The 17,759-nt window shown below is 36.6% G+C and overlaps 1 protein-coding gene across 1 annotated transcript in view; it reads left to right on the top strand.

The window, feature by feature from the left end:
- LOC139968703 (apolipoprotein(a)-like) overlaps nucleotides 1–17,759 on the top strand; it is a 57,866-nt gene that overhangs the window by 7,760 nt on the left and 32,347 nt on the right. Inside the window, exons 6-8 of the mRNA XM_071973000.1 lie at nucleotides 10,451–10,644; nucleotides 16,108–16,380; nucleotides 16,949–17,239. Coding sequence (XP_071829101.1) covers nucleotides 10,451–10,644; nucleotides 16,108–16,380; nucleotides 16,949–17,239 — 758 coding nt within the window. The remainder of the gene's footprint in view (nucleotides 1–10,450; nucleotides 10,645–16,107; nucleotides 16,381–16,948; nucleotides 17,240–17,759) is intronic.

Raw genomic sequence — 17,759 nt, forward strand, 5'->3', positions numbered from 1 at the left:
CAATAGGTGTCAAAGTCTGAAAACTTTTAAACATGATAACTCCAAAATTAAAATTACAATGAATCTGTGAATTCTCCAATGCCATGAGTTTCTTTTGGTGAACATAGTTATATCAAATTCAGTTCAGTTTAGTTTTGTGAAGGGGCTCTAATTTTAAGTCTCTAACAATTGCTACATTCATCCAGGAAATGCTGCTTCAAAGAGATGGTCTTTCTTTAAACACACTCAAGTGGCTCTTATCAGTTTTCACCTGCTGAGCTTCAAGAAATCAAATTAGCTATTTAATTTGCTCTGTGAATTATACTAGATGACTTTTGCTTTGGCAGTAGGTTGTGAAAATATTTCAGTGTATAAATAATTCCATGTAACTCTCATTCCTTAATAATAATTATGAAAGGGATGGTTGGTGGCTTAACTGATTTACTAGCTCAATATTGGTAAAAGAAAATGTTATTTTATTCATACATCTATGTGTCTCTATTTCACAAACGTAGAGTGTTCTTTCTGGATATTGAAACATTTTGATATAAGATTGGTGTACTGTAAAATCCATACCAGTGAATTAAAGACCAACTATGGAGGCAAATTTTTTTTTGTGGATTTTCCATTAAGTTAGGAGTTTACATACCCATAATCAACATGTGTAAAAAATAATCTTCGAAAACCTACTATAACCCATCAAAAAACGACCACGAAAATGGACATTTTGGGTAGTCACGTGACATGAACCTCTGGAATGTCTGAAAACAGAGATTGACCCAAAGGAGCCTCTGGTCTCCGTGTGACGTCATTGTTTGTATACCGCGGAAATCAAACGCTGATATAGGCACTGTTTGTACACAGATAGCGATTAATTGTACTGTTTTTGACTTCCAATTTCGAGCGTTTGAAAAGCTGTTAGCTTAAAACAAGAACACATGAAGGTTAACAACTAGTTTTAAGACAATTATAAGCAGAAATTTCAGTTAAATTGGTTATTTCATTAGCAAAATTTCCACTCAAATGGAAGCATCTTTTACATAGCGGAGCGTCAATAGGTCCGTACGGTACAATATACTGTAGAACATGCTGGCAAGCAGCTTGGCGATTCCGTAATACAATTTGATCGCAAGATACCGTAAACTGAACAGAAGAATAGACCTAAAAGATGCCTCATGCGTGATATGTGACGGGAAAATGACTTACGTTACTGTCAACAAATTACCAAAAAGACACTAACCATAATCGAACAACTACGAGAAGACGCTGACCCGAATCGACCAGGGTAGCATATACATGACTAAGCTTCAGCTGAACATAGTACTTACTCGTTTTAATATCCAAAAGTACAAACACAGAAAAAGTATCCTTTCAATAAACAAAATTTAGCAGTGAATATCCAAATCCACGTTTCTCGTTCAATCCTGGGCGAAATACTACCGTGACTCTGTGTAATTCCATAGAGTTAGGTCTAGTTGAAACAGGCCTTGACCAGTTACATCCCACAATCACAAGACAGTCACTAACGAAATAAAACGTCCGATCGCTACATAGAACCGTTTTTATTCAACTCCTTGGACCATGCAGATGCTGGAATAAACATAACGGACAATATAACACAATGTATCACGAACTCACGATACTGGAATGCAACAAAGGAAATAGATAAATGCGATGAAATCCTATAGCATGGCTATTTACACATGCTGTGAGCCATACATGTACTAACAATGCTACCCTATAAGCACGGTATATACACGGTCATCTCTTACGGTAAATATTATACTGTCAATTGCGTGATATAATGTTACATGTAAGGACGTCCAGAGCTTGTTTACGGTCAATTTCACATTAGCTATGTCCGGCCATGGTCCGACACAGCTATCGACAGAATATAACTTTCGCAGAATGAGACATTTGCAGCTTACACAGAGGCATGGTCATGCATGTGGACTCATGGGCATGAGATACTCCGGGTGCTGACAAATCTTTCCGCGTGGATCTCAAAAATTGATTCAAAGTCTGCGGCGTTTTACGTCGCTTCTTTTACTCGGAAATCTAAAAAAGCTGATGCTTTTGTTGGATGAGGTATAACTGCAACCTCCAACAACACAGAATTGTGGCATTTCGGGGGAAAAGGAGTAATATCGTTGATGTTTTTGGCAGCTCAAGTATACAACTTTACACACTAAAAGTATCGTTGTGAGTGAGGTATACAAACAGTGACGTCACATGGTCACCTGATGTCTTTGGAATGTTTCAGGAATGTCTGAAACAGGTTTCATAAAAAGCTGACTTTTCTTCCCATTTTTCACGTATTTAACGTCCGAAATTGGTAAAGTTAATTACAGCAATGTAATTGGAGTGAGTTAAGGATTACATACATGCAAAATGGTGGGATTTTATGTTCATCGAAAAGTCTCCATAGTTGGTCTTTAAACGGTTGATAGAAATCTCTGTTCTTATCTGGTTCTCGTTTAATCCTTGGACAAATTTAACTCACTTGCCGCACATTAGTCAGATAGTTATGTGGAATTGTATAGCAAGGAATCACAAAACCAACTGGCTTTCTGATTTTCTTGACATTTGGTCAAAAAAGGTGCTTCAAGGAAGGATATTGTCAGTGTATATTTAATCATGGTATCTGGTATTTAAGAAAATGCCAACATATTTCCTTTCCAAGAATACAGCGTTAACTCAAATCACACATTACTTCCCCCAAGTGAATTTCAACAGATCTCTCTGTCTTCTTTTAAATTGTGGGTTTTCCTAAAGGCACAGCTGAAAACTGTCAAAAGGAGCAGATGTTTGGATTGGGTAGGGAAATCCCTGCTTTGCTCTGAGAGAATAACTAGAGCACTGTCATGTTACTTTGAAAGACTTCAGTTTACAACGTGGAAGGCCCTAAGGGCTTTAATTCTTAAAGTCATTTTCACTTCTATTGTGTAATATAATTGTATTTGGATGACTTTATATCTCAAAACATTTTCCTAACCCCTCCTTGAGTATTGCATTCCGCCTGAGTTTTATATTAAAGCAGCTGTTGGAATTGAGTTTGAATAAAAAATGGTTATCATGATATTCAACACATAAATCTTAATATATATATATAGATATATATTCTGAAGTTAAAGGTTACATGTGGATTTGATTGATATTAAACAGGAAATCTTATCTTGCCACACAAATGTTGAGCTTCCAATCAACTTCATAAATTAATCCATCACCCAATAAACATCAGTTCATGAAATAGTGGGCGACCATAGTTTGATCAATAATAATCTTACGTTGAGCACTATTTGGTAAGGTTTACAAAAATTGCTGCCCAAACGAAATAAGCTTCTTTAAATGATACTCCTCTCAGTGGAATCTTTAATGTAGACTCCTTTTGCTGTATTATGTCAATATTATTTCAAGCCAGGGGCAGTTCGAGGTGCCAAAGGTGCCTGCTTTTCCTACATGTAAGAGGATCTGGTGAAAATTTTCAAATCCAGTTTGTTAAAGCTTCTGCAATAAATTGTAGTTGTATGACCTAGTTATGATTATAGCCTATCAACTTAGCTGCCTTCTGTGAAATAGTGCTCTTGGGAGATGTTTCAAAGTCTCAGTACTTGTTTGCCAAATTTAAACTTTGATCTTTGCAGCTTACTGGACTAAAAGCGCATTGAAAATGACACCGTTCTATGCAATTTTCATATCAATATTAATTATTTTTATAGAGTTATCTGTCGTTATAAATTTTGAGCTGAATAAAATTTGTCAGATTTTTTAACGAGTCTGTAGATTCTACAAACTTCAATAAAAATTGGCAATCGCCCGCCCAACAGATCATGCGCCAATCAAATCTCTCTGTCTTGTTTACGACCATTAGGCCTCAAGGACTACTTTTACTTTCGTGGCTAGCCTGTCTTAGGTCCTTTCTCTTGAATGGTATCTTTTTCTCGGTCTTAACGATGTTCCTTACAAAATAATGTCATTTCCTTTCATTGAAATGAAGAAACGTGTTTTCAGACATTTCCTCTGTGGACAATACCAGTGTAGGACTGCATTAAAATCTTGATCAGGCCACATGTGTAGACAATTTTTTTTACATTTGTGTAATGAACATGCTGACATGGGCAGTGGCAGTGACTTTACGGTAAATCATTCGCGCCATTAGGGCAACAGAAAATACTTTCTTTCTTTTGATTGCGACAGCTTTTCTCCATTAAACCCACCTGGTCAGAGTTCATTTAGAATAAGAAACATTGAATCTACTCCAGAAGTTTGTCAGCAAACAGGTATTCAGACTTTAAACTATAAGTGATACTGTAAGCCTGTGCTAGAACTCAGATCAAAAGAGGGGGATGGCAATTACTTTTTGTTTAGGGCAAGTAAAAATTGTCTTGGATTTTCAGTGAAATGGCAGGGCACGAGGGTAATTTTACAGCTTTTCAAATGGGCACCAAGCTAAGTTTCAAGAATTTGAATCGGCTCCAAAGCATTTGTTTCTAAAGTGAGAGAAAGCGATGAAAGAATCGACAGAAAAGGAGAAAGATTTATGACATCTTTGGTAAAACCTTATCTCTGGAGCTTTATGTTCCCCCTCCCCCCCACCCCTGCTGAGATGCTTATAATGGCTGTTTTCTGGCACAAATAAATGGCTGAAGTTGTGTAGGATTTTTGAGACCTGATTAAGCTTGATAATCAAGATAATTATGGAAGCACCTATGGCAAACTTGAATATAAAATGGAGTCCAGTAGTTGCCGTTGGTCATGGATGATTTTGTACTGCGTTAGGGCAAGTGGCAGGGTGACCAAAGGCATTTTGCCATCGGTCTCGTTCGGTACAGTCGGTTAATTTGAGCCTGGTCTTGCAGGTCAGTCCTGTTTGCAGTGGATTGTTTAGTTGTAGGTGAACTATGCCATTTCTCAACTTAGGGAAATTGAAGGAGTGGGAATCCCATTTGACACAATGTGTATGAAGACTGCAGGGAAATGGCCTTTGACAACATCATCATAACCCCCCCCCACCAGAGTATTATAAATAAGTTTTGAAAAAAAAAATTATGCACTGAGAAAAAATCATTTGAAGTTTCACAGAGGAAATATATCCTTTGTTTAGGACCAAAGTTGAAAGGGCTAATAGTTGGAGAGAGTTTTGTATACATATTTTTTAATGTGGACATAAATATCAGCATGCGCTTGGATTCGTTTAACTTGCTACAAGCCTGTCATGTTTTCCTCGGATTTTCTCTAAATCCAGTGGAAGGAAAGATTCCCACCTCACTATGTGAAAAGTTTGCTGGTCGTAAATTAAAGTGAGACATGAACCACAGGTAAACTGCTGACATATTTAGTGTCCTTAACAGGGTATAACATCTGGCTTGGTGTGTAACACAATACCCTATGAAACAGACCTATAAGCACACCACTTCTACCTGTTATGTGGTTACTGTCACAACTCCACAAATGTCTGATTTTTTAAATAGGCGTATTAATTATGTCACTACTAGATACAGAGGTTAGGACTCAACCTAAAACTAAAACCATGGTAAAGTAACCATTTGCATCAAACTTCTGAATAGGTGTTTTGAAGTAAAAATGGTGTAATTAGCTTGAATTCTTCATGAGTACTGAAACTTTCATGTATGTTATTTATGATTTGAAATGAGTACTGGGAAAATTGAAGGCTGTACTGTTGAAGACCATGGTTATAAAAGGTTTTCTACCAACTTTGACCTTTGTTAACCACGGGTTTCCTAGGATAATTGGAAAGGAAACTGGTAGTGTGGTAGCATGGGGCTATTGAAGGAATTTTGTACACATGAGATATGCTAAAAACTGAATTGTTCACAAGGAGGATCAGTTTGTAATTTGATTCTCTCTTGACATTGACCTCCTTGCCTGTGGGGAAGGTAGAGTCCCCAGGTGAGATGTGTCTCAAGGTCAGCAAGGTCAACCGAGATAGATTATTGATAAGAATTTTAGGTCCATTAAAGTTTACCCACTTGGATGATGAGACTATGGGAGAGGAATGAATGAATCATCTGGAATGAATTACAATGGATAAAGGTTAAGTAGTCTGGTTTGATTGAAGATACAAAGCATCGGCCATCTTTGATTGAGGATATGTAGACCTGTTAAAGCAGCATTTTGCGTTGGGTCACTTTTTTCCACCTTTTTAACATGTGCATCGATTGTTTTACATGTATCAATCATAAAACAGCAAACTAAGATACCATCCAAGTTTCACCCTGCCAAGAGCGTTAATTAGCAAGTAATTAACGATTTATATCGATAATGAGTAAAAGTGTCCTCGACAAAGTTTTCATATCTCCAAATCCACTAGTTTGAATTCCACCAATCAGTGAATAGTATGTTTATTCATGAGCATTTTGCGTTTGGTCGCCGTTTTCTACTTTTTTGACATGTCCGTCGAGTTTTTTACATACATCAAATCACAAAACAGCAAATTAAGATATTAGCCAAGTTTTTCCCTGCCAAAAACGTTAATTGGTGAGTATTCCACATACAAAATTAAATCGCATTCAGTTCCCAAACCCACTAGTTTGAATTCAACCAATCAGAGATGCAGGTTTAGTTATGAGCCGTTGCTAAAAATAGATTCAAGACTTTGCGTTGGGAGTTGTTATGCAACTCCCTGGTACAACTGCCATATAGGCTGTACACAAATCAAGCGTGGTGTTATATTACGTATCTGTCAATGACGTTCGTAGTGTTTAAATATTCATATTATGGGCGAGGTTTATTGGGTTCCCAACGGAAAATATCTTGGAGAACAACAAAGTTGAAAGTTGCAATTTTTTCGACTTTTATGCCACCATTTGAAGTAAAATATAAATAGATAAGCTAGTTATGTATGTCGTTATGGCATAGTGGAGTCAGTGAGGTTGAGAAATATCATAGTCGAGGACGCAAAATGCTGCTTTAAGATAGGTACAGCGGTCTTCTTTGATTATGAATATTTAGCAATGTCAAGTTACAGACAGTACATGGCCACATGTATGTATTTGTATGTATGTATTTTAGATCCTCCTGCAAGCAGGAACTCGCGGAGAAGCCTCATTGGCTTATCAAAGCCGCAAGCTGACCGAAGTCATGATTATGAATCGTCAATTTTCAACAACTTTGTAACTGGACGACATACATTAATCTTGGAGTGACTTTAACTAACACTGAGCTTACACTCCACGTTTGAAGATATGTTTGAAGATATGTAGCCCTTTTAAGTTAGGTACAGTTGGTTGAGAATATTTAGTGCTATGAAGTTGCAATTGTACATAGCCATGTTTAAAGATACGTCGCCCGGCTGTTAAGTTAGGTACAGCGGTCTTGGTCGATTGAGGATATGTAGCTCCGCTGTTGATTAGGTACAGTAGTCTTGTGCAATTTAGGATATGTTAACCGCTGTTAAGTTAGGTACAGTGGTCTTGTTCCATTGAAGATATGTAGTTAAGTTAGGTACAGTGGTCTTGTTCAATTGAGAAAATTAAGTGCTGTCAAGTTACATAGTTTAAGTAAACCATGTTTGAGGATACCTACCCCTTTTAAGTTAGATGCAGTGGTCTTGTCTAGTTGAGACTATTTAGCGCTGTTAAAAACATTGTAAAAATATGTTCATTACTCCCAGAAGACGCTTGCACCATAAATATATGATAAGTCAGTTACCAATGGTCCAAACCTAACATATGCCAAGTATTAATTACTCTTATCTTATCGGCAAATACTATTGAGCCGCTCCCCTAAGCTTATGCAGTGACTGATTTGTGGTGTAAATTCAGGGAAATGCCTATGGGACTTTAGCTATCATGTAGCATTTTTGTTCCAGCACTTCCATTGTTTTAGATAGTGACTAAAATTGTGGTATTCTTGACCTGCATATATGTAGCACTGTAGTTTACATAACGTAGCTTTGTTTAAGGAGGATAAGTATGTTACGATAACTCATTATATTATTTGAATTCCGTTTAGCCTTGGATTTGGCTTTGGTTTTGGCTGCTGTCCACTATTGTCACAAGTAGTCTGTAAACCAATAAAGACTTAATCATTGTGACATGTTCTGTATATACAGTTCACAATCTATTTGTTGAAAGTACACTGTACTAGAAACGAACTTATAGTCTGCAAAATCCTAATATGTGGCTATGCCAGTAACCCATGTACTGAGGCCATGAATTGTTTAACAATAACATTCATCAACACTTAATCCCTTTGTAGATTTAAAGCCCTCGTAAAGATGTACACAATCATGGAGATTTAGTGTTTATATGTATGCTGTATTGGCCCCAAATATGCTAGATATTCAAATATGGTCACCTTTGCCAAAATTCTTAAACTGATTTTTGCGGAAAGTTTTCTCACTGGGACATTCATGCAATCATCTTGTGTGTTTCTTAAAAATGTCAGAGAACAATTTGGAGAGTAAAGACCTCCAGGAAAGTACTTTTTGAAAACTTCTAGCAATTATAGCTTGCTTTATGATTTGGGGTCTATACTGACTACCTTTAAATCTTGTGTGGCAGTTTTGAATGAATTTGAATCTTGTCTCATGTTAAGTACTATGGTTCCTGCAGGCAGAAACTGCTATGTACATCTTTGCACAAGCTTGTACAGCGAGATACTGGTCCATGCGTTTGTGACATCAAAGCTTGATTTTCTAAATTCACTTTTATTCGGCCTTCCTGATTCGACCATCCAGAAACTCCAAAAGATCCAAAACACCGCTGCCCGTATTGTGAAAAGGAAAGGAAGAAAATGCCAAACCATCCCACTTCTGAAGGAACTTCATTGGCTCCCTATCAGCTACAGAATCCAGTATAAAATACTTTTTCTCACCTTCTGTGCTCATCATCTTGAACGGCCTGTGTACCTGTCACAACTTCTCTTGCCATTAACTCCAAATCGCACAATTCGTTCCTCAAACAAACTGTATTTAACTGTTCCAAAACCAAGATTGAAGAACTATGGTTACAGAAGCTTCCAATACTCTGGGTCTTATCTCTGGAACAAGTTACCAGATCACAGTCGAACATGCTATACACTTTCTACTTTCAAAAGTCTACTTAAGACCCATTTTTTCATTTGTTCTTTTGTAAATTAATTTACTTTCTTTGTAAAGCGCTTTGAGCAGTGACTTTTGTTTACTGATTTGGCGCTATATAAGTCTCATTTATTATTATTATTATTTGGCCATTTTGCATAGCATATTGTCATTCGAACATGGATAAATGATTCCTTGACAAGCTGCTATCTGAGTGTCCAAACACAGTGTAACATATAAATTTCTCTATGTACTATCATCAAATGTGAAAGATCTGCATATATATTACACAGTAGTAAAATATATATGACCATGTACCTTGTACTGTAGAAACTGCTACACAAGCTGTACTATACACAGTGCTGAGTCAATGTAAGCTACTGAGGCACCATGTACAGTACATAGTATGGTACTGTTCAAATTAGTCAATGGGAATACCCTTTAGTACATGTATGTCATGTGACCCATCTGAATCACTTTGTTTACCCTGTGTATATGATGCCATTACCATGACTACTGAGGCTTGAACATGAAGCAAGCAGGGGTTTCCAATCCATAGATGTCAGTTACTACTGCATAATAATTGTGACTTCAATTAATGGTGGAGTCTAATTGTCATTGATAGCTCATGTCAAGTCATGGACCTGGAGTCACTTTGGTTATCTCCATGGGGAGACACCTGAAGGCAACTTTTCCCCGAGTCTATTTACATTTGATCTTTAGTTAGTGTGAAGTGTGGCTTGTTAAAACAATACCATCATTAATTGACTTTGATTACAAGGCAGAGCAAACCCGGTGCGTAGCCAGGAATTTGCCAAGGGAGGGGCGAAACTGTAGATTCAGCATTGCAAACTATCTAAGCGTAGCGCCACCATGGTTGGCCCGAAGCCTACAAGAAAATTTTGGATGAAAATGCCTCCCAGATCGCTGGAAATGGCACTTCCCAGGCCTCGTAAGTTGCATCTTACTAGCAATATCATAAAAGCATTAAAAAAACATTAACAAAAATATGCTCAAGGGGGGGGGAGGGGCGGCTGCCCCCTTCGCCCCCCTTGGCTACGCGCCTGGAGCAGACATGAATGAAAAAATGTCTCCTTTCAATAGTGTTCTCAATCCTTGCAATTTCTTGTTTTGGATGTTAATACAAATTCCATTACATATATGTGTATGTGTCAAAGGCATATATATTTACTTTGACTCTTACTAACCTGTCTCCTCACAACCTCAGCACTATGACTCTATAATTGCCTAGAGTGAATTTGGTAAACTTTTGAACACTTTACCCCCTCTTCGTTTGGAGGAGACACGTAAGCTCGTCACTCGTAAATATCCTTGTAACCCGGTAAGATTTGGAATATTTTGGAATATTGATCAATCCTCCATAAATATACACCCTCAGTTTTCTGCATGTCTTTTTTTATTTAACAGGGGGGTCATGTCCGTGCACCTACAAGCGAATCCCCGTTTTGGATCAGGGAGCTTAGATTTCATCATGGATGATGTCTCATGTAACGGAAATGAGGAGAGCCTCGGAGAATGCCAACATCAGTGGGGCTCCCACAATTGTGACCGGGCGACAGAAACTGTCGGCGTGACTTGCCTGATAGACGTTGTTGACGAAGGTAATTATCACATCAAAACTAAAACACTGTGTGGGAGACATTGGCAAGGGAGGGGTACTTGGTTGCTCCCAATCCCTTCCCTTCTATCAAGTTTTGTATTGTTTATGCTATACTTAAGGGGAAAGGATGAAGAAACTTTATCCGTCCATCATTTCTTATAATCAGCAATGGTGTATAACAATGTGAGACAAGTGTAATGCTAAAAGGAAACTTTGAGATACTGGGCACCCTCAAGACTTCATAGTTTTAACCCGCCCCCCCTGTTTCCCTCCCCTTCCTCCTCCTCCTTCTTTCTTTCGTCCTTCCCAGACCAAACACACTTCACCACAGTCTCGCACCTTCACAAAATAAGTGGCTACCCCGCTGCCTTTAGATATGAAAGGTATATTTTTGTGTTTTTTGTGTATATTTGCATTGATATCACATTTATGACAATTAAACACAGTTTATGTGTATGTTTTTCGTTTTGATATATTTCATCAGACCACCTTTGAAGTTCAGTGTGTTCCACCAGTGTAACACTGACATTTAAAATACAACATTTATGGTTTTAGATACATCCTGGTTGAAATTTGGTTCTCATGACTCGACCAGTTAATATTGACAGGAGGGGAAATTATTTGCCCTTGGGACAACTTGCCAAAATCTTGGAAATGTTTTGGCAGGAAGTAAAGATTAACAGGTTGAAATGTCTGTTTAAAGGAGTTTAAATGTCATGTTTCAGAACTGGAGTGAAAGAAGTCACAGTAGTAAATGAAATAATAACTTTGACACATCCTCACCCAGTAGCCTACAATGGCATGTTCGCGATCAGAACATCAGTCCTACTGAACCGGAAGGGGTAGTCAGTAAATGTATTGTATTAATCTGTAGGTGTTCAGAATGAATTGATCGTCGGGTGCATTTTTGGAATCACCCATTGAAAGGCTGTTATAGTTGATCTCTGATCGTAAATTTCTGAACATCTGTAGGATCCACTACTCAACAAAAGTTGTTCCAACCGGTGGTCAAGATTCATTCATTACATTAGAATGTGAAGATGAAATTCATTATGATTGAATAATAGGAAATTTTCTTTCGAACGATGAAGACAAAAATTCGCAACTTATCGAAATTTGGGAAAAACTTTTCATAAAAAGGCAACCCAAGATAATAAGCTGCTTTAAGATCCCATGGGTACATTTGAAGATACATTGATTTCCTGGTTCACACTGAACAGCTGTTATTCAATTGATGGGTTCCTAAGCCTTCCAGCCAAGCTAGAACTTATGTCTGCATTACTCAATGCTAGTAAAAGCATATGCAGTATAATTGAAAAATGAGGACAAAAAAAAAAAAAAAAAAAAAAATAATAATAATAAAAAATAAAATAAAAAATATATATAAAGACCAAACTTTTCCCACTCAACAAGGATGCTATGATAAAATGGAATATATACCTTTTGTGAAAATGTTAAAAACTGGAATGTAAATATAATGTGAAAACCACAGTAAGATTAAAAAAAAAAAAAAAAATATGAGAAAAGGAAACAGACGATGCCAGGAAAAAGTTGGATCCTGTCAAAGAATCGTAATCTCAAGAAGGGTGGACCATAGATGAATGTTTTACTTTGTTTGTGGATGTACCATAACAAGTGCAAGGATCCTGTTGGTCATGGTGTTAGGTCACAGTTCAGCAGAGGTTAAACATGTGAAATCTCAAGAAGGCAAGCCATTGATTGATTCCAAAGTTTGTCTGTAGATGTCCCATATTGAGCAGATGGAGCTGTTGCTTTTTGTTGGAGGTCAAAGGCCATGTTAAGTCATATGTGGTTTAACTGTGAAAATCTGTAAACATGATATCTTAAGAAGAAAAGCTTGGATGGGTTGTAAACTTTGTATGTAGATACCCCATAGTGAGTTGATTAAGCCTTTTGTTTTTGTGGGAGGTCAAAAGTCATGTAGTCAGGGATTTGCATAGTCCTTGTTGCCAGGGGGATATGTAAATAAGGGGTGCACCACTTTATCACTGCACCACCTATCACTTCCTGTTCCTCCCAATGTTTCCATTCTACATACCCACATTTTCAAGGGAAATTTCCTAATTCAGTTGCTTTATAGTTCCACAAAGTAGTTTTTCAGACAACAGTGCATTTTAATGGTGAACATTTGAAAATGTTTAAAGTCTGAAATCCAAGATGTAAATGATAGGATGACTTGCAGTCACCATTCTGCCCCCATATGCTTGATCCATAACCCGGTAGGGACTCAAACCAAAAAATGGGGGTAAATTTTGTCATAACACATGGTTCCAAGTTCATAGTTACATTTTCTAAGAAAGGCCTTTAAATAGTATAAGTTGTTATTCAATGCTGTTTGGGGAACAAAATAAGAGAACAGAGGAAATGTAAAAATAATCTTTTTAGAACCTGCAGGAATTCTCCCTAGTTGTTTTCAATTATCTTTCTCTTCAGATTTACTGTTAAAGTTTTGTATTTGTTGGTGTAACCCCTGACCTTACATCCTGGGTTTGTGCAAGTTTATATTATCCCAGGTATTGTGTGTCTGAGAGTAATCCAGTCAAGTATTTTCATGTACTTTAAAACTGACCTTTCTATCTGTTTTGGCAAAGCATTTTTCTCCTTTTATCTTCATGCCCAACAGCATGAGTGGGAGGGAAGGGGGGGGGGGAATTTTTGAACGTTCTGTGAACTGTTTCAAAACTGCGTACAGGGTTACACAGCATGACATAAATTACATCTTGCTGTGCATTTTTGTAGTAAATTCTTTATATTGATGGATATACTTCCACTGGGAAAAAAAAAGAGGAAAAATATGATTCATTAGTTGATCATCTCCAACCACGTCTGTAGCTGTATGTATGAAGGGCTGTAGACACAATGGAAATACTATGTGGTGTTGTGAATGTACCATGTCTTACCTGTCTCTTCACTACAACTGCACATCAGGTTTTGAGTTTTATCAAATTCAAATTTTTTCTCAAAATTAATTTGTATACTTCTTACAATTTAAAAAATATCATTGATTTAAAGAAATGGTCCCTCTTTCATATTAAACTGAAAGATTTAAACTTAAATAGAACGCTAAACAAACAGACAAACAGACACAAAAAGTAAACATGCAACGAAACATGGAACGATTGATTTATGAAATTCAAAGACTGTTTTTCTGAAAATTAATTTTGATCCTCCTGACAATTGTGGATCCTCCTGACAACACAGCATTATCATTGATTCAAAAAAAAGTTCCCTCTTCAATTTAGACTGAAAGATTAGAAAACAACACAAAACAAACAGGCAGACAAAAAGTAAACAATGAAACATGGAACGGTTGATTTATGAAAATTCAAAGACTGCTTTGCTCAAAATTAATTCTTACTTTTGTTACAATTTAAAAATTATCATTGATTTAAAGAAATGTTCCTTCTTTCAGTCTACTGCATCATGGGTGTAAAAGATCTGATTGCTTCACATTTTGTTGGATTACACATATATATCCCATGCAAATGTAAATTTCAGATTCAGCACACAGCATTCTCAATACCTGGGGGACAAACTGTAACTGTGGTTTGATTGTCAGAGATTACCAAATTAAGCTGTTCTGGTCGTTGGGCAGATTACTATATAGTTTCATTTCATTTCATTTATTGAAACCAGTATAAATATAGCATATTTATAAAAAGGAGTACACATGTCAAACTAAAAACAAATAAATATGAAAACCATGATAGATAAGATGTTCATATGATTGCACATCAAGAAAGCGTTAAAACTATGTACATTACTAGAACTAGGTGAAACAATTACAGAATATGAAAACCGTGATAGATAAGATGTTCAAAAGATTGCACATCAAGAAAGCGTTAAAACTATGTACATTACTAGAACTAGGTGAAACAATTAAAGAATATGAAAACCGTGATAGATAAGATGTTCAAAAGATTGCACATCAAGAAAGCGTTAAAACTATGTACATTACTAGAACTAGGTGAAACAATTAAAGAATATGAAAACCGTGATAGATAAGATGTTCAAAAGATTGCACATCAAGAAAGCGTTAAAACTATGTACATTACTAGAACTAGGTGAAACAATTAAAGAATATGAAAACCGTGATAGATAAGATATTCAAAAGATTGCACAACAAGAAAGCGTTAAAACTATGTACATTACTAGAACTAGGTCAAACAATTAAAGAATATGAAAACCATGATAGATAAGATGTTCAAAAGATTGCACATCAAGAAAGCGTTAAAACTATGTACATTACTAGAACTAGATGAAACAATTAAAGAATATGAAAACCGTGATATGTTCAAAAGATTGCACATCAAGAAAGCGTTAAAACTATGTACATTACTAGAACTAGATGAAACAATTAAAGAATATGAAAACCGTGATAGATAAGATGTTCAAAAGATTGCACATCAAGAAAGCGTTAAAACTATGTACATTACTAGAACTAGATGAAACAATTAAAGAATATGAAAACCGTGATAGATAAGATGTTCAAAAGATTGCACATCAAGAAAGCGTTAAAACTATGTACATTACTAGAACTAGGTGAAACAATTAAAGAATATGAAAACCGTGATAGATAAGATATTCAAAAGATTGCACAACAAGAAAGCGTTAAAACTATGTACATTACTAGAACTAGATGAAACAATTAGTAAAATTAAATGAGAGGTTCCAAATTACCAAATTGAATGTATATTGCAGCACGGTAGATGAAAGAGTTCTTATAAAGTTGAATTCTATATTTTGGCAAGATATGAGGGTCCCTAAGATTCCTGGTAGCTTTCACCAACAGACAATTAAGTGGCCCATGTAGTGGGTGATCTTTGTCATCTCTAATTTTATTTGTCATCCTTACAAATTCATTCTTTGCAGCTGTGTTTACTTGATCCTTCAGTGATAGCTGGCTTACATTCAATATACGTGAAGTATACTTAAGGAATCTCATCAGTCTATGCTTGTCAGAAGATGATATAAAGTGATACCATACGGGAACAGCATAAAGTAAATGTGGCAGAATAAAGGAGCTGAACACATTTTTCCTTGCACCTTCATTAAAGAATGACACAATATAGGCAAGACTTGATACAAAATAATACACTTTACATGATTAAATTCATATTACACTCTAACTAAATACCTTAATTTTTTAAAATTACCTATAGGTTAAAGGATAAATTGGTATCACACTCCATCACTTTTGAGATATTGATAAAATAAAACGAAAATCGTGCTAGGCCTATGATCTAGCAGAAGTTCTATTTATGTTTACCAAATCTACACATCACTCTTACAATCTACATAATTTATTTGGACAACCAATTTTGACGTTCGTGAAAGACCTGATTGTCCGAGTGACAACCAAAGACAAAAAACTTCCAAAATATATGTCGTGATACCCAAATGCATTCTTTCATTCTGTTCTGTTGTTGTCTTCCTCACCCAGATCACCCAGAATGTTTTACCCTCGATAGCGGGGCAGACTACCGAGGTACGGTGTCACAGACTATATCTGGCCTCACCTGCCAAGCGTGGAATGAGCAGACACCTCATAGGCACGGTTTCTTGCCGGATAGCTTCCCTGGATTCGGTCTCGGGGACCATAATTACTGCAGGAGTTTGGGCAGGGCGAGGGCGCCCTGGTGTTTTACAACCGATCCAGAGACCGAGTATGAATACTGTAGTGTTGGGCAGATACAGTCTAATTGTCGTAACCCTGGTGAGTTCAACACCCCCCCCCCCATTGTTGCGTTGAAAGCCACTCGTGCTTAGTAAAAATAAAGATATTTGTCTACAACAAAGGGAGGCAAAATGCAGCCAAATTGTTTTTCTTTGGCTGGGTAGGTTTACGAAACCTTATTGATACAGCCTGTGGAGCTCCATAGCAAAGAAAAACGTGAAATAAGTACCCTTCGGGGAGTTTGTATATAGCTGTTACTTGTCGAATTTTAAGATTATTATAGACTACACAATAGTGACAAAGTAAAGATTGTTTAGGCTGTCGAGGTTGAATGCATAATGAGAACTTTAAGGGCAGAAAGCTTCAACAAAGATATTTTGGAAAATTAAAAACCTGAGCATGGTTGCTTTTTGGGATTATAAAAATTAAAAAAAGAGAGAAATAAAAAGAAAAAAATGTTAATTTTTTTTTTTTTTTAAATGAGAGGGTATTAGATGCAACATAAGAAAGGGGAAATCTGTATGCTTACGAGCACATATATGCAACATTTTGTAATTAATGTAATCATCATCAGGTAGTAACGGTTGTCATTTGTCATTTTTCACAGTATCCCCAGAATGTTACATAACACCAAACGGTTCCGACTACAGAGGGTTTGCCTCCACCACGGTCACCGGGATGAATTGTGTCAACTGGTTAGACTCGACATTCGTGCATCCCTTCACACCGGAAGATTTTCCCAACCAGGGTCTGGGGGATCACAACTACTGCCGAAACGTCAACAGTCAGAAGGCGCCCTGGTGCATATCCCCAAATCCTCACTCGGAGACGCACTGGGAATTTTGTGACGTGGCACCCCCCATGCCATCTTGCGACCGAGAGGTCCCGATGATAGTCGGTTAGCCTGTGATTTCATTTGATTCTTGAGAGTTCGAGAAATGCTAAGGAAATGAAACTGTGATCATTTAGGGTTTTTTTTTTTTGGATATGATATGATATGATATATATTATATATGATATAAATCTTGACGGAATAAATCTTCAGCCAAATATTTTGAAGCAGGATACAGGGTTTGCTTCTCAATCTCTAAATGTTGGGATGGCAATTTTCTAGTGTCATTTACAAAATTTTAGACTGAAAGGCTGTATTGGTATTTTTTTTCACATCACTGGCAAAGGTCTGATTTCAGCAGGGTTTTGAGAAACTGAGAAAAATTTAAATCTGTTTTTGAAGTTTTCAATTATGTAGTCTGAAAAATTATGAAGTATGAATAATTTACGTATTGAAAAACTTCTGAAGCTGGACCATATTTCACATACTTTTGCTAACTTTCTGTCATAGGAATCTCTTGTATGGTTTTGCGGTATAAAAACTTTTATGTTACATATAAAGCCATCAAACTATAGACCAAACTTGC

The sequence above is a fragment of the Apostichopus japonicus genome, chromosome 6, assembly GCF_037975245.1.
Source record: "Apostichopus japonicus isolate 1M-3 chromosome 6, ASM3797524v1, whole genome shotgun sequence".
NCBI lineage: Eukaryota > Metazoa > Echinodermata > Holothuroidea > Aspidochirotida > Stichopodidae > Apostichopus > Apostichopus japonicus.